General features: G+C 36.5%; 1 protein-coding gene across 3 annotated transcripts in view; it reads left to right on the top strand.

Moving 5' to 3' along the window:
- Positions 1-22,915, top strand: part of CERT1 (ceramide transporter 1) — a 134,892-nt gene that overhangs the window by 72,214 nt on the left and 39,763 nt on the right. For all 3 annotated transcript variants that reach the window (XM_088839877.1, XM_055436302.2, XM_055436301.2), the window contains 4 exons: positions 133-271; positions 8,552-8,635; positions 13,101-13,258; positions 17,727-17,819. In XM_088839877.1, the coding sequence (XP_088696003.1) occupies positions 133-271; positions 8,552-8,635; positions 13,101-13,258; positions 17,727-17,819 (474 nt within the window). The remainder of the gene's footprint in view (positions 1-132; positions 272-8,551; positions 8,636-13,100; positions 13,259-17,726; positions 17,820-22,915) is intronic.

Genomic DNA, 22,915 nt, shown 5'->3' with positions numbered 1-22,915 from the left:
ACTTGACAACTCTTCCTACCCTAAGCCCTCAGTAGTAAGATACACTCCTTAAAAGATGATGAAATCTCATGGGACTAAGTAAATTTCAATTTTGTTAACTTGGATTCCATACCCCCATTTTCTGTGTTGCAGAAGGGCCACAGTTTACGTGAGAAACTGGCTGAAATGGAAACCTTTAGAGATATACTGTGTAGACAAGTTGATACTCTACAGAAGTTCTTTGATGCCTGTGCTGATGCTGTCTCCAAGGATGAATTTCAAAGGGATAAAGGTTAATTAGGCTATTTCCACTATTTTTACTTGGAGAATGAATGGATTTAAAGCCTCTTGATCTTAAAGGGTAATGTCTTTAAGTGATGAAGGTAATTATAGTCACTTTTGCTACACATCGCTAATGTCACAGATTTCAGTGTCCACGCAACTTGTGTACTTTAATAGCACCTTAATTAATCTGATCACCCATACCAGATGTCACTGAAGATTTTAAAATGATTTTTGAACTCTTTATTTAAAAATGTAATATCATCTTGATAATACGGAGGTTTTCACATGATTATGTCTAATAAATTGTACCCTATGACAAGTCTTAAGAGACAAGCATATGTTTATGTTAAATTCTCCACATCGGGAATCAGTCTTTTTTCCCTCCCTCTTCCTCTTCTTCCTCTCCCTCTTTCCTCTCTTTCTCTTCCTCTGTCTGCCTTCCTTTTCTCTGCCCTTTTTCCTCATAGAGGAAGAAGTCTGGGTAATGGAATAGAATAATAATGGAATGACATGTACATATATAAGTAATTTCTAGGGAGGTATTTTCCTTTAAGAGTTAAGAGAGAGAGAAATGATATTTAGTTAACCTGTAATAAGAATTCTAAAGATACTTTTCATTTGTTACTGCTGAATATTTCTGGTGTAGTATCTGTTCTTCAGTTTTTCTCTTAATCTGCTGTATAGGCAAAAATGAACTACTCATAACAGTATTACTAAATAGTGCTAAGTTCATTCCCAGTATGACTAGGTTGCCTGATATGGTTTTGTTTTTGGTCTTATTAAATGTGTTTTATGGGTTTATATTCTTTTGTTAACTTGCCTGCAAGATGACCGAGTAGAAGAACGTGAGCTCATCCCTTCTTACATATTCTTTCTCTATTCTCTGTTCCTTTTTCCCTTACTCTACCTTCTTTTGGATTGAATATTTTTTATAATTCTGTTTTTTAATCTCCTTTGTTGACTTTTTGTTAAATTTGTTATTACAGGGGCTACTTCAGGGTTTGTAGTATACACATTTAAGTTATTACAGTCTACCTTCGAGTAATATACCACTTCTTTTATTGTGTAAAAACCTAGAATAATGTATTTCCATCTCTCCCCAGTACTGAGGCAAAGCAGCTCAGCATTCTCTAGCCAGTTCCCTATGTATTGTCCCAGGTCTGTGTTGTAGGGACAGACACTTTGCCTGCTCCACATAGACTTTGGGTCCTCTTCCCTGGAATCCTTTCAGATGGTTCTTTCTGTGACCTCTGTAGTTTCTCAACTTATATGTGCTATGAATACTCTACACAAGACTCTCAGTGGAACCTTCTGCCCCTCTCCAGAGTTCTCTATCTGTATAGGTCTCTTCTCCTAAGTACTTAGCCTTCTGAACTCTAGTGACTTTTGTCTATCTGGATTTTCAGCTCCACTTTCTCACCTCAGAGAGTACCAGGCTCCTCCTGAGTTCCTTACTCCACAGCTTGGAAACCCTCACCACAATAGACTGGACCAGTCACAGGGCTCACATCATTTGTTCCCCAACCCTTAGGGATCACTGTCCTTTGTTGCCTGATAGCCAGTGTCTTGAAAACCATTGTTTCATATATTTTTTAATTTTTTTTTTGTTTGTTTGTTTAGCACAATATAATTTATTTTTATTTTTTTTTTATTTTACAATATTATATTGGTTGGTTTTGCCATACATTGATATGAATTTGCCCCGGGTTTACATAAGTTCCCCCTCCTGAACCCCCCTCCCTATTTTTTAATTTTTTAATTGTCTAATTTTTAAATTTCATGCTAGAGGGTAAATTCTCTGCTTGTTGTTCCATCTTTGTCTGAAGCAGAAGCCCATATTCCTCTTAAAATACTTAATTTTATCTAAAGTAGACTTGAAACTCTTTATATTTGATACACTTTAAGTTTTTGGCTCTTTAATATTTAATGTTCATTTCTCTAAAAAATGAAGATGGTTGAACTTCTATTTCTCATTAATTAAAAAAAGTATACTTTTTTTCTATTAAATTAGACCTTACATATCAGCTTTCATTTGCTTGCAGACAGCCCTTTAAACTAAAACAAGGTAGATACAGATTTGAATTCTTCTTAATTTTTAAATGGTCCGTGTCTCCATGTCAATAATACATAGCATTTTAAGGATGAAAATGATGGTGGAAGGAGTGGAAATTGGCATGCATTCACAACCAAGTTGTGTAGAGGATTTGAAAAATATCTTTAAACACTATTCATGTTTGACTATATAGCAACAGTGATGTGTGTGTGCTCTGTCATGTCTGACTCTTAGTGACCGCATGGTCTGTGGCCGCCAGGCTCCTCTGTCCATGGGATTTCCTAGGCAAGACTATTGGAGCAGGTTGCCATTTCCTCTCTAGGGGATCTTCTGACCCAGGGATCAAACCCACGTCTCTTGCATCTTGGTGAATTCTGTAACACTAGCGTCACCTGGAAAGTGCAGCAGTGACAGACTAATACATTAGTTTGCTAAGGCTGCCGTCACCAAAGTACTCCATCACCTGTGGCTTAAACAGCAGAAATTTATTTCTCCACGGTCTGGGAGCTAAAAATGTGAGATCACGGTTTTGGCAAGTTTGGTTTCTTCTGAAACCATGAGGGTCATGAGGGAAGGATCAGTTCTAGACTTCTTTCCTTGCCTTGTGGATGAGCATCTGCTCCACATGTCTTCACATTATCTTCCTTCGTAAGTGTCCGTGTCCAAACTTCCTTCTTCTGTAAGGACACTGGTCATCTTGACATACTGACTGGGCCCATCATCATGACCTCACTTTAACTCGATTACCTCTGTGAAGACCATGTCTCCAAATACAGTCATAGGTTGGAGTATAGGAAGGTTAGGACGACAACATATGAATTTAGTTGTGGCACCATTGAGCCATAACAACTGATTTCCCTGTAAATGGCTATTTTGCAAAATTTTATTTTTAAGAGTACATACTGGGTAAAGGTGAAATAAGTACACTAAGGGCCATAGTTTCTTGCTTCGACTACACATCAGAATTGCCAACCTAAGGATCTCTGTAGGTGTAGTAATACTTTCACTAAATTACCAAGACTAAATTATCTGTGACTTTAAGTAATTTTTAGAAGCACACGCTTCTTTCATTGTGTGTCATTGAAATGATAATAACAAGCTCTCATTTTAAGTATTCAGTGTTTTTATTTAAAACATTTTATTATAATTGCTAGTAAGACTGAATGCCCGCTGCCCAACCTCAACACTCCCCTCCCCTAACCCGGGCCACACACACACTCTTCAGTAAGATTTAATTAACCATTTAGGTCCAGATAGATGGCGCTAGTGGTAAAGAACCTACCTGCTAATGCAGAAGACGTGGGTTCAATCCCTGGGGTCAAGAAGATCCCTTGGAGGAGGAAATAGCAACCTACTCCAGTATTCTTGACTTGAGAACCCCATAAAAGAGGAGTTTGGTGGGCTATAGTCCATAGGCTTGCAGAGTCGGACGGGACTGAAGCAACTTAACACACACAAAAACAAGATATAAATACATACTGAAAATAAAGGTTCTGATCTTGTTTTTCTATTCATTATTAGTTTGATGACTTGAAATAAATTACTTATCAATTTCTGCACATCTCTTTCCTCTGTAACATGGATGTTGTTACACAAGCACATGATTGTGAGATTTAAATTAGAAAATGTATGTTAGCACTGTGCTTAGTAGCAAAAAATCAATAATAGCTGTTGTTATTAATATGGTTAATTTGGATAATTGCAGGGATAATGAAAGCAGGAATGTATAAGACCCAAAGATGGAATTAGCGTAATAGATAATGAGTGTTGGTGAGAGAGAGACTGGTCTGACAGGGATGGGAGATTTGTATCAGGACAATGTTTCAAACCATGTCAGTTCAGTTCAGTTCAGTCACTCAGTCGTGTCCGACTCCTTGCAACCCCATGAATCACAGCACGCCAGGCCTCCCTGTCCATCACCAACTCCTGGAGTTCACTCAAACTCATGTCCACAGAGTCGGTGATGCCATCCAGCCATCTCATTCTCTGTCGTCCCCTTCTCCTCCCGCCCCCAACCTTTCCCAGGATCAGAGTCTTTTCCAGTGAGTCAGCTAGTCATAGATACCCCTTAAAGGTGCTTCAGTATGGACAATCTGTCCTTGGTTGGGCAGGGAAGGGGGAAGGCCACTTTTTTTACCCAGAGGAGCTTTTGTTTTCATCAGTTTTATATGTTGGTTATTTGCTTAAAAAAAAAAAAAAGGTTGAAAATTGCTGTTTGATAGTACTAAGCAACTGAATGGTTAGGGAGATGAAAGCAAATCTTTAGTAACCCAAGGTAGATGCTGAGGAGATGAAAGAAGTGCAAAAATTTTGGTATTGAAGACCAGTTAATCATAGTAGTATTGAGCCAAGGTCAGGATCTTGTCTGAGGATGACTAATGACTTAAAGTCAGAGAAGCTTTGTGGTAGTTAATTTCTTAAAGTCAAAGTGAAGTCGCTCAGTCATGTCCGACTCTTTGAGACCCCATGGACTGTAACCTAACCAGGCTTCTCCGTCCATGGGCTTCTCCAGGCAAGAGTACTGGAGTGGGTTGCCATTTCCTTCTCCAGGTGATCTTCCCGAACCAGGAATCGAACCCGGGTCTCCCGCATTGCAGGCAGATGCTTTACCCTATGAGCCACCAGGGAAGCCCGTTTCATAGAATTGACCTTATTTGCAAATTATTGATGAGAGCCAGAGAGCCACAGAATCTGAAAATTTGATTAATCTTGAAACTGAAGTATTTGCAGAAGCTACAATATGGATATTGAAGTCTGTAGGAATGATGGACGTGGAAAAGAAAAATGTCAGTTGGATACTGATAGCAGTTAGCTGCTGATAAAATAGTAGGTGTTAGTATTAATAGATAATGGCAGCTTGTGGTTTGAAAGTTATTATAAATAAGTACGAATTTTTCAGGTAATAAAAAAATGAAATAGCCCAGTAATTAGAAAATGGTAATACTGAATAAAGATATTTTCCATTTAGTTAGGGAGGGAATAAGAAATAGGAATAGGCTTTGCTTCCATTAGAGAGAGTTAAAATAGATGAAATGTTCCTTGTAGACCCAAATTGCTCCTGATGTATGGAGGTATAGATAAGTAAGACATTAGTTTAATGTGAAGATTTCTCTTGTAGAAAGGGAGTTCAGCAAAAGATAATATTAGGTTGATACAAACATAATTATGATTTCAGACAATGAATTTTAAATCATTATTGTTGTTCACTTGCCAGGTCGTGTCCGACTCTTTGCAGCCCCATGGACTGCAGCATGACTAGACTCAAACGCATCTTTATTAATCAAAATGAGGATCATTGCAATTAACACATTTTTGCCAATGAGAAATGAATTTGTTTATTCCTGCAGCATAAAAATCCATGCTTCGGGCTTCAGTGAACTCTTGGAAAGCATTTTCTTCATCTTGTTAGTTGTGGAAGTATTTTCCCTGCAAAAAGTTGTCTAGATGCTTGGAGAAGTGATAGTCAGTTGGTGAGAGCTCAGGTAAATATGGTGGTTGAGGCAAAACTTTGTAGCCCAATTTGTTCAACTTTGGAAGTGTGGGCTGTGCAAGGTACAGTCGGGTGTTGTCATGGAGAAGAATTGGGCCCTTTCTATTGACTAGTGCCAGCTGCCACCATTGCAGTTTTCAGTGCATCTGATCAATTTGTTGAGCATACTTCTCAGATACAATGGTTTTGCCAGGATTCAGAAAGCTGTAGTGGATCAGACCAGCTGCAGACCACCGAACAGTGACCGTGGCCATTTTTGGGTGCATGTTTGGCTTTGGGAAGTGCTTTGGAGCTGCTTCTTGGTCCAGCACTGAGCTGGTCATCGTCGCTTGTCCTGTACAATGCACTATTCATCACATGTCACAGTCTGATCAAGAAATAGTTTGTTGTTGCTGCCTAGATTAAGAGAAGACAACACTAAAATGACGATTTTTTTTTAATTTCCAGTCAGCTCATGAGGCACCACTTACCAAGTTTTTTCACCTTTTTAATTTGCTTCAAATGCTGAATGACCATAGAATGGTTGATGTTGAATTCTTTAGCAGCTTCTCGTATAGTTGTAAGAGGATCATTTTCAATGATGGCTGTCACTTGTCATTGTCAACTTCAATGACAAGCCACTAGGCTACTCATCCTCAAGGCTCTTGTCTCCTTTGCAAAACTTCTTGAACCCCCATTGCACTGTATGTTTGTTAGCAGTTCCTGGGCCAGATTCATTGTTGATGTTGTGAGTTGTTGCCACTGCTTTACGAGCCGTTTTGAACTCAGATGAGAAAATCGCTCAAATTTGCTTTTTGTCTAGTATCATTTCCATAGTTTAAAATAAATATAAAATAAACAAGTAATAAATCATTAGCAAAAAACAAGAATTGTGAGTTAAAATGATATATAACATAACCACATTTATTTAGAATGTATTCCAATATCAAATGGCAAATTTCAATAATGCAAAAGGTGCCGTTACTTTTGCTTCAACCTAATAAACCGAAGAAGCCATTCAAAAATATAGAATAAGGTTGGTGGCTGAAGTTTAGAAATTGATGTTAAGAAGCAAGAATGCATAGTGCAAAGGATTCGTATGTTCAGTTCAGTCGCTCAGTCGTATCCGACTCTCCGTGACCCCATGAATCACAGCACGCCAGGCCTCCCTGTCCATCGCCAACCCCCGGAGTTCACTCAAACTCATGTCCACAGAGTTGGTGATGCCATCCAGCCATCTCATTCTCTGTTGTCCCCTTCTCCTCCTGCCCCCAGCCTTTCCCAGCATTAGAGTCTTTTCCAGTGAGTCAACTCGTCGCATGAGGTGGCCAAAGTATTGGAGTTTCAGCTTTAGCATCAGTCCTTCCAATGAACACCCAGGATTGATCTCCTCTAGAATGGACTGGTTGGATCTCCTTGCAGTCCAAGGGACTCTCAAGAGTCTTCTCCAACACCACAGTTCAAAAGCATCAATTCTTTGGCGATCAGCTTTCTTCACAGTCCAACTCTCACATCCATACATGACCATGGGTAAAACCATAGCCTTGACTAGACAGACCTTGGCTGGCAAAGTAATGTCTCTGCCTTTTAATATTCTATCAAGGTTGGTCATAACTTTCCTTCCAATGAGTAAGCATCTTTTAATTTCATGGCTGCAATCAGCATCTGCAGTGATTTTGGAGCCCCAAAAAATAAAGTCTGACACGGTTTCCACTGTTTTTCCATCTATTTCCCATGAAGTGATGGGACCAGATGCCATGATCTTTGTTTTCTGAATGTAGAGCTTCAAGCCAACCTTTTCACTCTCCTCTTTCACTTTCATCAAGAGGCTTTTGAGTTCCTCTTCCCTTTCTGCCATAAGGGTAGTGTCATCTGCATATCTGAGGTTATTGATATTTCTCCCGGCAATCTTGATTCCAGCTTGTGCTTCTTCCAGCCCAGCGTTCCTCATGATGTACTCTGCATATAAGTTAAATAAGCAAGGTGACAATATATAGCCTTAACATACTCCTTTTCCTATTTGGAACCAGTCTGTTGTTCCATGTCCAGTTCTGACTGTTGCTTCCTGACCTGCATACAGGTTTCTCAAGAGGCAGGTCAGGTGGTCTGGGATTCCCATCTCTTTCAGAATGTTCCACAGTTTATTGTGATCCACACAGTCAAAGGCTTTGGCATAGTCAATGAAGCAGAAATAAATGTTTTTCTGGAACTGTCATGATTCGTATGTTAGGCAGTGCAAAAGGAGAGTATTGTATAGAAGAAAGAAATATGTTGAAGAACACGGGATTCTGTATTTCCTGGAATTGGGTAAGTTAAAAGGAATGTCCAGGCACAGACATATTGGGATGAATTAAAATCAGTACCACAACTGTAAGTCATTATATTTTCCCTGCGTATCCTGGAGGCAAGATAAAATATCTTTATGTATTGATACCATTACCATCCTCTTCAGTCTTTGTAGGTCTCTGGCAGAATTAGAAAATCTCCCCAAGGTAAGGAGGAAGAGATAGGAAGACTTAAAGTGCAGAATAATGTATATCTCAGTACTAGCCTTTACAGAAATGAGAATGTTTATGGTTTTTATAATAATGTATTTCAAGTCCAGCATACTTACTGAACATCCACTGAGGATCACTGAAATTACAAAGATGAATAAGATCGCATTTTCATGGAATCCAGAGGATATTTAATCAGTTGAACATGAGAATAAACTGGTTGATTTCTGTGTGCTTTCATCCTGATATTCTTAAATATATTTTATTTAGTGGTAGAAGATGATGAAGATGACTTTCCTACGACACGTTCTGATGGAGACTTCTTGCATAATACTAATGGCAATAAGGAAAAGGGTAAGTAGTAAAGTTTTCCCCCTCCAAGTTATTTGGAAAAAATATATTTTCTAAAGTGTCACAGGAACTAATTATTTAACGGGAATAATTATTTAATGGAGTTATTGTAAAAAGTCTTTTTAAGTTGGAACATGAAAGTTTCTTCTAGGAAAAGACATGGAAGTAAAATACAGTCTGACATTAAGTAATGCAACAGCTTATCTGACAAATATTTCATTCTGAATTTTAGACATTGGCCAGTTATTTCAGTAGTGTTTGGCAGAATCAGTTTCTAGTACTGAAAAAGTATTTCTTAGGAAAGATGTAATGGAACTTGAATGTTTCTTTAACGTCTATTTCTGTCTTTAATGTTCTTTTCTCTTTCCACTTGATAAACTGGTGTTGCAACGTATTTAATCAGTGTTACTAAAGGAAAATTACTGAAATAGCTGCTTTCATAGCACAGTTGTTCATAAACTCAGGAAAAAGGTGGTTTATTTCATATATCAGTTAATAACAAGTTACTTTCTGGATGGAACTCCTAATTGTTCATTAGAAATCTGTGTTTTTAACACAGATGAACATGGAGGGCATTATGCTAAGAAATAAACCGAAGACAAATAACACATGGTATCACATATATGTGGGATCTTTTGGGAGAAGTAACAGAAGCCTGTGACTCATAGTCAGTGCTTTCTTTTAATATATTCTAAGAAAAAGCTGACATGGATTCTTAAAACTTTTTTAAAGTTGCAAATAAGCCTTTGTGAGAAAAATAAGTTAATCTAATTATGCTTATTTTTGCTGAAATTATGAAAGAATATGAAGTAAAATCTGTGGCCATGGCATATTTTCAAATTGTTTTTCAGTTGCTAAGTCCTGTCTGACTCTTTGCAACCCCATATATTGCAACATGTCAGGCTTCCCTGTCCTTCACTATCTCCTGGAGTTTGCTCAGATTCACGTCCGTTGAGTCAGGGATCCTATCTATCCATTTTGTCCTCTGTTGCCCTCGTCTCCTTTTGCCTTCAGTCTTTCCCAGCATTAGCTCTTTTCCAGTGAGTCAACTCTTTGCATCAGGTGGACAAAGTATTGGAGCTTCAGCTACAGTATCAGTCCTTCCAGTGAATACTCAGGATTGACTTCCTCTGGGATTGACTAGTTTGATCTCCTTTCAGTCCAAAGGACTCTCAAGAGTCTTCTCTAGCACCGTAGTTCAGAAACATCAATTCTGTGCTCACCCTTCTTTATGGTCTCTTACATCCATACATGATGACTATTGGAAAAACCATAGCTTTGACTATATGGACCTTTGTCAGTAAAATAACGTCTCTGCTTTTTAATACACTATCTAGGTTTGTCATTGCTTTTCTTCCAAAGGGCAGTCGTCTTTTAATTTTGTGGCTGCAGTTAGCATCTGCAACGATTTTGGAGCCCAAGAAAATAAAGTCTGCCATGAAGTGATGGGACCAGATGCCATGATTTTAGTTTTCTGAATGTTGAGTTTTAAGCCAACTTTTTCACTCTCCTCTTTCACTTTCATCAAGAGGCTCTTTCATTCCTCTTCGCTTTCTGCCATAAGGGTGGTGTCATCTGCAATCTGACGTTATTGATATTTCTCCCAGAAATCTTGATTCCAGCTTGTGCTTCATCCAGCCCAGCATTTTGCATGATGTACTCTGCATATAAGTTAAATAAGCAGGGCGACAATATACAGCCTTAATGTATTCTTTACCCAATTTGAAACCAGTCTGTTGTTGTTCCTTGTCCGGTCCTAAGTGTTGCTTCTTGACCTGCATAAAGATTTCTCAGGAGACAGGTAAAGTGATCTGGTATTCGCATCTCTTGAAGAATTTTCCACACTTTGTGATCCACACAGTCAAAGGCTTTAGAGTAGTCAATGAAGCAAAAGTAAATGTTTTTCTGGAATTCAAGGAAAGATATATAGAACAGTGGAATAGAATTGAGAGTCCAGATCTTTTTATAAGAGTGAGTACAAGAAAAAGAAAATCGATTTTTAGACAGCTTTATTGAGATGTAATTAACATACCATACACTGTATATACATTTAAAGTGTACCATTTGGTCAGTTTTAATATTATCATGAGCTATGACCACCATCAAGACTGTCCTTCAAAAGTTCCCTGCCTCCATCCCTTTTGTCTTCCCTTTTTCTCCACTTCTCAACCAACCACAACCCTTCTGTCACTGTAGATTAGTCTGTATTTTCTAGAATCTAATGAATTCAGTTTTTCTTGCCTGATCTCTTTCTTAGTTTGAAATTTCTCGTTGTTATACATATCATTATTCAGTGTCTTTTTATTGCTGAGTAGTATTCCCTTATACAGGTGACATGACAGGTTTCTTCAGTGCATTTGTCTGTTGGTGGAAATTTGGGTTGTTTACAGTTTGGAGCTATTATAAATAATGTTCCTGTGAACATTCAAATACAGTTTTTTTAATGGATATATATTTTATTTCTTTGGAGAGATGGAATGGTTGATTCATATGGTAGGTATATATTTAACTTTTTAAAACCTTCCAAACTACTTTTCACCAGTCATATTTGAGAGCTCAAGTCCCTCCATATCCCCACTGTCTCTTGATGTGCTCAGTCTTTTAAAATTTTAGTCTTCTAATAGGTGTATAGTAGTATCTCACTGTAGTTTTAATTTGCTTCTTCCTAGTAACTATAAGTGTTGAGCATCTTTTTATCTGCTTATTTGCTGTTCATATTTCTTCTTTGGTGAAATGTGTATTCATATCTTTTGTTCAATTTTCAATTAGATTATATTTTCCTATTGAGATTACTGTGTATTGTATTGATATGTTAATATACTGAGATATCTATATTAATATGTTATATATATATGGATGAATAGATAAAGGATATATCCTTTATCATATGTATTCTGTGCAAAGATTTTTTTTCTAGTCTGTGGCTTGTTTCATCATTCTTTTTAAAAAAAATTTTTTATGGATAATTATATATATTTGAGGTGAGACTTCCCAGGTAGCTCATTGGTAAAGAATCCACCTGCCAAGCAGGAGATGTGAGTTCAGTCCCTAGGTCAGGAAGATCCCCTGGAAAAGGAAATGGCAACCCACTTCAGTATTCTGGCTTGGGAAATCCCATGGACAGTGGAGCCTAGTGGGCTACAGTCCTTGGGATCGAAGCGAGTCAGACACAACTGAGCAGCTAAACAACAACAGCAACATGTTTAAGGTGTTCAATATAGTGATTTGGTGTATATGATTATGGTGAAATGATTACTGCCGTCAAGTTCATCAACATATTTTCTCAGTTACCATTATTTTATTATTAACTATAGATTAGCTCTCTAGACTTAACTTATCCCACAACCGCAACTCATTCTTTTAACAGTGCCTTCAAGAGTAGAAATTGTAAAGTTTGATGAAGTTTAGTTTGTCAGTTTGTTTTTTGGATTGTGGCTTTGCTGTCATATCTACATTATGAGTTTTTAAAGTTGGAAGTATTAGTTCATTTATAAGAGTTCTATTGAAATGGTTTCTTATAACTATAGTGCTTTGGGACTTCCCTGACTGTCCAGTGATTAAGACTCCATGCTTCCAATGCAGGGGTTGTGGGTTCAAACCCTAGTCAGGGAACTAAGACTGCACATGCTGCACGTGGTGGCCCAAAAATAGATGAATAAAGCTTCAAGATATTATGCTGTCTTATTTGCATCTTAGAAGTTTTTTTTTAAGATTGTTCACTTAATTCAATCATTTAATTCATAAATTAAAATTATGATATATATGTATGATATATATATATGTATGCATTGGTCCCAGAATTATATTCAGACATTTACTTAAGTTTTTTATGTTACCTTATTCATTTCGGCAGTTTCTCCTCAGATTTTTTTTCTTAATTCAGGGTTTCTCAAAATATAAGATAGTTCTTGCCATAATTAGGTCTCACTCTAGGCTATCTGTTATTATTAAATTATTACTTCTCTTGCCACTTATTTACTGGGTCAGTTCAGTTCAGTTCAGTCGCTCAGTCGTGTCTGACTCTTTGCAACCCCATGAATCACAGCACGCCAGGCCTCCCTGTCCATCACCAACTCCCGGAGTTCACTCAAACTCATGTCCATCGAGTCGGTGATGCCATCCAGCCATCTCATTCTCTGTCGTCCCCGTCTCCTTCCACCCCCAATCCCTCCTAACATCAGACTCTTTTCCAGTGAGTCAACTCGTCGCATGAGGTGGCCAAAGTACAACATAGCAAATAGATTTCAGGAAACAGAGTTTAGAGAAAAGGACTTGAGAGTACATATGTTGTCCCAAGCTTCTTTGCTTGTAGAGATGGGTGGAAATTTTTAAGTGTTGGCCAACAGGAAGGCAACTCCATTTTGAAAGTTCTGCTGTTATAGTTTTCTAAAAAATATCTAATTTTACGTTGTAGTGAGAAATTATTTCTTTGCTATAAAGATTTATAGTGAATAATTTTTTTTTTCAGTATTTCCACATGTAACACCAAAAGGAATTAATGGTATAGACTTTAAAGGTGAGGCGATAACTTTTAAAGCAACTACTGCCGGAATCCTTGCTACACTTTCTCATTGTATTGAGCTAATGGTAAAACGTGAGGATAGCTGGCAAAAGAGAATGGACAAGGTAAGAGTCTCTTTTCTTCTTTTTAAAAAATAATTAGATTTTGTTTATATACCAATCAAAAACATTTAAACCTAACTCACTTCTTAGGGAAAGATCTTTTGGATTATTAGAAGTAGCAGGTGGTACTAATCCTCTAAAACTTTAGAACATCTTAAATTCATTTTTCTAATGAGATTCACTGGTTATGTATTTGGTTATTGTATGATATGCATTCTTCATTGGATTTTAACATAAAAGTTTTTCTAATGATAATATTAATGCTTTGGAATAGGAGTATGAACCATTTAACATAGGTTCCTAACTTTATTGTCTAACACATGAAAGTATACCTAAGTTATATGATCTACTTGGTATATATAAAAAATACCAATTTATAAAGTCAAATATTAACTTACTGCATTCATGGCCGTGTATGTTTTCCAACATCACTGGTGTCACTTAGCACACATTTTGTTGTTCATTGAACATTTGCTTTATGTTCACCTTTCCTGCCTTTGTTTGAACTTCAGCACTGATAAAACAATGTTATAATATGAATCTTTGGTTATAAGTGTGAAGTAGAATTTGGCTCAGTGTATTTGTTTAGTAGGAAAACTTTTGTTTATAATTTAACATCATAAAAATGTTAGAACCAAAGCATATGTTAGAGAATTTAGTTCTAGTGCAGTGCCATCATTTTATAGAAGCAGCTGAGGCCCAGAGGCTTGTCTAGAGGTATTAAGTAGCAGAATTAGAAGAATTTTCCTCTTCTGTATTTCATCTCTGGATCTTCGAGCGGGTGTCAGTCAGAATCTTATCGCCCACTAGTGAGTCATACTGCTTGCAGTATTTGGAGGTCTTAGCATTTGAGCAGAGCACTAAGGAAAGCAGTGTCATCACTGATGTAATAGCAGAATGGCTGTAGGTTTAATAGCACTTGATGTTTAAAAAGGTTCCATGTTCTCAGGCGCAGGTGAAAGTGAGCCAGGTTGACTGACTATATGTTTTCTTTTAAAACCAAGCAGTAAAAAATCCATTTAAGGTACATACGGTTACTTCATTATTATTCTGGAGTCAAACTTACACCATCAGCGATTTCAATTGTGGATCATAGTGAATTTTTAGAGGAGTCATACAAAAAAATAAAAGTATGAGGAAACAGGACAACTCTCTAAATTCACTAGACTACTGGTTCAAGAGGATCTTTCAGCTTGTCCAGATTAGCTTATTCAAAACTTTTTGGTAGCTTTCTCTTAAGCACCCCCCCACCCCTACCCCGTCTACTAATCCTTCCCTAGAAGGTCACCATCTCCAGTCATGTTTTGTAACGACACTGCCTAAAAGAATCCATTAAGAATAACACATGGCTTCCCCATCTTTTCGGCAGTCAAATTTCTTATTTGAAAAGGGACATGGATTTGCAGTTGTCTTCATATTGGTAATCTTATCCATTCGCTTTCTTTACTGGGCAGCACCAAATAGACTGTGTCAAAGAACCTGTGAAAAGAACACTTTTTTTTTGTACCATATTTAACCAAATAACAGCACAAAAGATGGTAGTATTAATTGAAATCTTCACACAACTGTAGTTTATAGTGCTCTTACAAGTCTCATTCACCTTTTCCACCATCATGTGTTTTCTCAAGGTTGATACAGGATCCCAGTTACATTTTATAGGAAATGTAAATGCATGTGTACATACACAGTATATGCACATATATTTAGTGTGTGTATGTATATATATGTATACACATGTATGTACATATATGCTCATATATATATATATATATATATATATATATATATATATATACACACACACTCTAAAGATTAGGGAATTCTTGAGTAGAGAGGTTGTTTATCAACAAACATGTCCTTGGCTGAGCTGGTAAAGAATCTGCCTGCAATGCAGGAGACCTGGATTCGATCCCTGGGTTAGGAAGATCCCCAGGAGAAGGGAAAGGCTACCCACTCCAGTATTCTGACCTGGAGAATTCCATAGACTGTATAGTCCATGGGGTCTCAAAAAGTTGGACACGACTGAGCTACTTTAACTTCACTTAGGTAATTGATATAATTGGGAAGGAAAGTACAATGATAACAATATGGTTTAATTGAAATTTTGTTTTTTTCAAGAAGTATTTGTATGCTTGTTGTGTGCTAAACTGTAAGCTAGAAATGAGGAAACAGTAATGAACAGGAAGTAATTCTTGAAGGATCTTAAAATCTAATGAGAGCAATTAAATAAATGATAGTTGATAAAATAATAGCTATTTAATAGCTGTATACTTTTTATGTAGATTTCTAATATATGTTTATCTAGTATATAGTATATATACATATATAGTAGATATGTTTAATATATATATAAATCTCTGTAGTCTCCAATTTTATCTTTAATAGCTCTTATGTAGATTTCTAACATTATATCCATTGTTCTTATAGTTAAATAATTTAAAATGAATGTTCTTCAGTGGTGATGATTTTTCTCAGTTACCTGTATAAATAATTCCTTCTTTTATAGAAGTATACTTAATTTTTAGCCAGTTATGTCCAAGAATTCTAAGATTAAGCAATTTTAGTTGTTAACAATATTAATAAGAGAAAAACTATTCATCAAAGATGTTAGTTTATGTTAATAGAGTCACAGGTGTATAATTTCACATGTTTATTCACTTTCCTCGAAGTCTTTTTAGTGTTATTGCTGTTCTGTGTGTTTTTGTTTTGTTCATTTTTTAAAATTAAGGTTTAATATATATACAGTGAAGTGTACCAATATTAAATGTACTTCTGGATGAGTTTTATTCATATGTATATTCCCCTGTAGCCACTACTCAAATCAAAATGTAGAACTTCTGTAACCCCCCAGGTTTTTCATGCCTCTTCGTACTCCATACCATACCACTGCCTCCAGAAGTAACCACAGTTTTAACTTATTAATATATCCTTATAGATTAGTTTTGCCTGTTCTTGGACAGCATGTGAATGGAATCATACAAAATATACTCTTGTGTCTGACTACCCCCTCCCCAACACTGATATTGAAGTTCCTTCATCTTGTAACTTCTAGTGATAATTTGTTGTTTTTTATTGTTATATAGTATTATTGCTGTATACTGTTCATTGTATGATACATTTTCATTCTATGACTTTACTGTGTTTTTTCCTTTTTCCTGTTGATGGACATTTTTTTTATTTTGGCTCTTGTGAATAAAGCTGCTGTGAGCATTGTTATGTGTATTTTTGGTGGATATATGCACTGTTTTCATTTGGGCATATACCAAGCAGTAGAATTACTAGTTGATGTACTTAGCTTTAGGTGTATAGAGGTAGACAGTTTTCCAAAGTAGTTACATCCGTATAGTCCCACCAGCAAGTAAGTGAGAATTCTAATTGCTTTTCACCCTTGACAGCACTTGGTATTGTCTTTTTTTTGTGAGTGATTTTTTATATTTTAATTTTAGCCATTCTGATGGTTCTGTAGTCCTGTCTTCACTTCAGTACACAAAAATCAGTTTGTAGGCCTAGTATACTAACTCATTGATTTTCACCAGGTTAATTCAGATAGGGTTTTTAGAAGTGGGTAAGCTCTGTGTGAGTTCTTTTTGGACTTTAACCCTTAAATATTTGAGGTGAAGGAGTAAAGGTGTTAGGTTCTTTATATTAATAATAATTCTGTTAGGCTTTAATATCAGATTTGACCCATTGCAGTCCATTGTTCTAAAAAAGAAAGTTTGAGGTTGGTGCCAAGGCCAGCCTTTTAGATTTTGTCCTTGGATCTTTTAGCAGATTCAGAGAGCTATAGACCTTATCTATAAAAGCAGAAGGTTAAAGTAGAAATCTAAGCTCTTTTTCAGCCCGTTAATCCAGCAGTTGGAAAGTATAAGAAATATCTCTTAGAATATCTTTTTTGTAGTGATTGGTTTTACCAGTTATTGAGTTATTTTCTTCCTGTCATCCATTACTTGCTTTTTTTCTCTATAACAAACTAAATTTAGCTGCTACTGGGGGAAACAGACACATGAATATGTATTATAGGCGTTTCTCTGATGCTAACGTATCTCTTTTTTTTTGACATGTGGACACTTTGGTAGTTACTTAATCCATGTAAATATATCACCTACCTAGTGTGTGTATGTTAGGCGCTCAGTCATGTCCAGCTCTGTGTGACCCCATGGACTGCACCTGACAGGTTCTTCTGTCCGTGAGATGCTCCAGGAAAGTATCCTGGAGTGGATTGCCATTTCCTTCTCCAAACCTACCTAGTAGGTGATCTTAATGGTAGCTTGTATGTTATATATAGCCCAGGGAAAAAAAAAGTGTTTTCTTGAGCAGAATACTCATTTTTTTCTTTTCTTTTTTTGAGCAGAAGACAAATTCTTACAGGAGTAAGAGTTATTTTTTTGGCCAAATTATAAAATTTTGGTGAAATGTAAAAACAAATCCCATATCACATGATAAATTCTTCATCTGGTTTTATTTTTTAAAGGAAAGTGAGAAGAGAAGAAGAGTGGAGGAAGCATACAAAAATGCCATGACAGAACTTAAGAAAAAATCTCACTTTGGAGGACCAGATTATGAGGTATGAAATTATAGTTTTGGTCTTAGGAAAAGAAACACATAGAAAAAACATATTATATATTTATGTCACAGAAGTGATTTTTATATTATGTTTTTGTAACCTTTAAATATTTTGAATATTTTATAATATATATGCTAGGCTTACCCTGAAAAGATTTTTTTTCCTACAAAACTTTAAATAAAGAGCCTTAAAAGGCTCATTACTAGGCCTGTCTACTTTATAGGACAAGTTTTTGTCTTGCCAGTGAGGGTTATACTTACTGATATTACCTTGTAACTCTTTCTTTTTTTTAAATTTTATTTGAAATCAATAGATGCATTATTTTTTTGCCTGCACTGTGAAGCATGTGGGATCTTAGTTCCCTGACCAGGGATCGAACCTGTGCTCTCTACATTGGGACTGCAGAGTCCTAACCACTAGAAGTCCAAGGAAGTCCCTAATTCTGTTTTTTTGTTTTTGTTTTTTTAAATAAAAGCAACCTACAGAAGAAAACTCCGAGAACTTGACTGGTGAAAGATTTTATTCTGTGCTGTATTCTGTGAGGCCTTATCCATAGCAGAGCATGAACTGTTCTAATCGCCTCAGCTTTATGTTTGAACAGTGTCTGAAATCAGCTTCTTTCCCCATTTTGTTATTTGTTAAGCAGTTAGTGGAATCTGTCTCTCCATATACGCACACATGCAGGCGTACAAGGAGTATCATTGACATGAAAGTACAATGTTTAAAAAAAAAGACATTAGATTGTATTTAAGAAAGTAGAAGAAAAATTCCTTGCTGTTCTTATCCTAGAAAGGAAAAAAAGACCTGCTATTGATAATATTTTTTATATTGGGATTGATTTCCAGCTGTGAAAATCTGTAGTATGAAGACTTGAGCGATAATATTTTTAAATTAATAAGCTGTCATTTCATTCCTTCTAGAATGTATAAAAATTGCATAATCAGCTATTGTCTTGGATTCTAAAGTCTAGATTACTGAAATATTAGCTGTTAAAAGGAAAATTTGAACTTTTATTCTGAAGCTGAGCAGGTTGATTTGCTATTTTAGGTTTGTTTGGGGGGGAGCTATGAGCCTTTAAAATTTGCCGTATTTTTTTCACATTGCAAACATTCATTCGCATATCCAGTCACATCAGTTGGTTTCTGTATGCGATGTACATTGCTGTGTGTGTGTGTACATCCTCTACAAGTGGCTGTGCTTTTGTGTACTCTATAGTATTATATATTATTTGTGTGAGAAGTATTATAAACTTATTACAGTGTAGTACTATATAGCCCATTGTGTTAGTTTGTTACCTGAGCTAACTATGTTGGACTTTCAAACAAATTGGACTTAGGAATGCACTCTCCAAATGGAACTTGTTTGTCCGACTGTATGATTTCGTATTTGTCTCCCCTTTTGTTATTTCAGAGGAGAGAAAAGGAGGATCCTTGTGATAGGTTTATAGGTTTATTAGTTTAAAGAAATTGCCTTATTGATGTGATTTAGGCTTTCTTTTAAAAATGTTTATTGGTTATTTGCATTTCTTCTTTAGTGGCTCTCTTGTACACATTCCTTGACATTTTTATTGTTAGAATTTGGGTGTTTTTCCTCTCTTGATTTAGAAGATGAACAGAATTGACTTCATTTCTCAATTTTCTTCTTTTTAATAGTTTAAAAAAATCTTATTAGTTTCGCCATGTAAAATTTTATACTTTCTTGTATTTAACTCACAGTCTTGATAGTTATCTTTATGTTTTTTTCATGTTTTAAAAAGCGTTCTTTTTTTAGCCTAAAGATGTAAACTGAGGCAGTCTCAAATTACCAGAAATTGAGTTTATTTGGGAATAGCAGAGATTACGATTTGGGAAATGCATGCCAAGTAACAAGTTACAAGCAGTTTTGTAGAGGCTGTGGGGCAAGCTGTATTTTATGGGCAAGGAGCGCAGAAGTCCAGCCAGAGTCCAAGCAGTAAGTTCATTAGCTTGAAGATAGGGAGAGATACTTGGCAGATGGTCGTTGGTCTGGAGATAAGGCTCTGTCTTCTGTTGATATGGCATTTACAGGAAATCATTCTCTCAGTTAAGTTCCATTCTTCAGGTACAGGCATGAGATTCCTATTTCATATCCTCAGATTCCATTTTAGATTGAAATCCTTTCACACTGTACTTCAAATAATTATCTATATTTTCTGTTCTTTTTTTTAATGATATCTTCTAAATATATTAACACATCTGATTTTTTTTTTTAAATTTTGATGTAATGGAGTAATCTAATTTTATATTCCAGTTGGAATTGTTGACTAAACCATCTTTTTCCCACCTAGTTGAAATGCACCTCCCTCTTTCTCTTTTCATAGTTAAGGGGACTTCAGTTTTTTTCTCATCAATTCTCTGTTGATGAAAAATTAAGAAAGAAATGGAAATTTTTATTGGAGCCAAATTGAAGATTATATCCCAGGAACAGCATCTCAGAAAGCTCTGAGAACTGTTCCATTCATTACAAGTGTTTTTGAGACAAAAGGCTTTACATCAAATCAGGTGATGTAATACTGACAGTTTACACAGTTCTCCTCTGCAAGTATAAACTGGTAGGTAACATGACTCACTCCAAGATCAAGAAGGAAGGTTATCTTTTAAGAAGTTGATGCTAGGAGAACATTGTGTTTTAGGATTGGGCAGGTGTTTTTGTTGATGGGGAAGATTTGGTTATGATGCAGGATGCAGATAATATCGTATACAGTAGCAGGGAAAGGGGAGGCCAAAGGGCAGAGAAAAAGGGTTTTTTTTTAAAACATTTAAATTTTTCTTGTCTTGCCATAAAATATAAATTTTATTTCACAATTTCCCTCTTTTGATCTTTAACCTTTTGATAGAAAGCATTAGGCAATCAAATATTTGGCCCCTTGACGCCAGGGTTGTTGCTTACCTGCCGTTGATCAGTCCATCATGTCTCTCAATGCCGGGTCGCAATAGCTCAGTTCTCTTTTGGTGGGGCAATTATACTAGCAGGATGTTCAACAAGTACTGAGAGCTGATTCCAGGTTGTCCAACATGATTTAACCCAAATTTCCTCACCTGTGCATCATGTATGCCCACTATTTCACTGTATAGATGTGATCTGCAAATTTAAGTTGTTTAGACATCATTATTTTACTATTAACAGGTGACACACAGTATGGAAGGCAAGAAACTATCACTTTGTAACTCCACAAACTGTCATTTAAATTGTCAGGAGGACCAGCAGCATCATTAATAGAGATTTAAGCCAAGATCCTCCTAAACTGAACTCTTTTCCTAGTGTTTCCCCTAAACTAGGAAGAAGATTGTCAAAGTGGAAATTTAGCTCTTCATGTGGCATAAGATGAGTTACCAAATATTGTGGCCAAATGGTCATACCATTGGATACCTGATAGAAACCAGTGTACTCACATTACAGATTGGCAGAAGCTACCCATAAGGGACCTCAAGCCCAAGGCAAATGAACTATGTGTTTTCCTAACCAACTTGGGAAAAACCAAGGTCATGAATTTGTTGTGTAAATCCATTGGGTCCTTGTAGGAGCTACCCAGTATTCACCATCTAATGAAATGGGCTGTTTATGGCCAGATTCAGAATAGGCATCTTTACTTGGCCAGATAAGAGCATCTCAGTTAGGGATATTGCCAGTGATATTAGCTTGCATGGTGCTAGAGTTTCTTTAAAATAAAATGTCCAAGGGCCATCCAGTTAGAGCCTTGGAGAAGAGAAATCCAGCAGGACAACCTGGGACATAGATAATTGGCCCCAAACCCAGTGATTAGATTAATTTTAAACTTGCAAATATTGAGCCCAAGAAAGAAACTGAAACCAAAAAACTGACTCATTAGAAAAGACCCTGATGCTGGGAAAGATTGAAGGTGGGAGGAGAAGGGGACGACAGAGGATGAGATGGTTGGATGGCATCACCAACTCGATGGACATACGTTTGAGCAAGCTCCCAGCATTGGTGATGGAGAGGGAAGCCTGGCGTTCTGCAGTCCATTGGGTTGCAAAGAGTTAGACACGACTCAGCGACTGAACTAAAGAAAGAAATACATTTAATTCATTGGCAAAGGTATGAGTTCCCCTCACCCCAACAAAAAACGAGTGTAAGCAGTTATCAAAGTTATCAGTATACAGACCTGGTCCAGCATCTTGGACTAGCTGTCTCCTTTAGGTGTCTTCTTGTGTTGGTCTGGTAATACTGTTTTTCGTTGAAGTCAGGTGTCAGAAACAGGAGTTGCAGTTTATTCAGGAGAGGAGGCCTAATACAGTCCCTTCTAATGTGACTGAGTCCTTTATCTGAAACCTTTTCCAGTAGGAATAATCTCCTGGTTGCAGGTCATGGCACATCTGATCTTCATCCAAAGTTAAATTACTGTGATAAGCTTCAGAAACATACTTCGAGTGCCCTTTTAATAACTAAACTTTACAATAATATGACAACAAGGAAACTATCTTGGACTAGAATCTTAGGCAGTAGTGAAGACCTCATTTAATAAAACTAGAATTTAATATTCACTTAAACATTATCTTTCTCTAAAATTACCATAATTTCTACCAAATACAGCCACGTTAAGACTAATTTGTTCACAAAATGTCTGATTAATTGACCACATAGACTCTTTAAATTAACTGTGATGGAACTTTTCATAGTGAATTTCAGATTGAACTTAAACTCTCGAGGCCAGGAAAGCCACACCAAAGGCATGTCATGGATTCTGCCTGTGATAAATGTTGATTTGGGTGCTGGGTTTAGGTGAATTTCTCTCTTCTCTAGATGCCCTTAATACCATGAGATTCCTGTACCTGTTAGTAGATGGCCTTCATTGTGTACCTGGGTAAGTTGCTGGGAACCTAAGAGTTTACAGATTCTGAAGGGATCAGATAGAAAAGATAAATGTTTTAGTTCTATATACAGAGGTGTAATTTAAGGGTTTCTTTATATCTGGAAAGCAGATTAAAAATGAATAGTATTTCAGACGAAAAACAAAAATTATAACCATACTCATAAGTTCATTCAGTCCTGTGAGACTAATCCTAGATCTTAATCTTTAGTTAGTAGTTTTATGAAACCATCCAGTTTTCCATCAGAAG

The sequence above is a fragment of the Moschus berezovskii genome, chromosome 9 (genome assembly GCF_049115385.1).
Source record: "Moschus berezovskii isolate FMDL1 chromosome 9, NW_MosBer_1.0, whole genome shotgun sequence".
Taxonomy (NCBI): Eukaryota; Metazoa; Chordata; class Mammalia; order Artiodactyla; family Moschidae; genus Moschus; species Moschus berezovskii.
The sequence above is the reverse complement of the archived record's forward strand: the minus strand, read 5'-3'. Positions and strand labels throughout refer to the sequence as shown.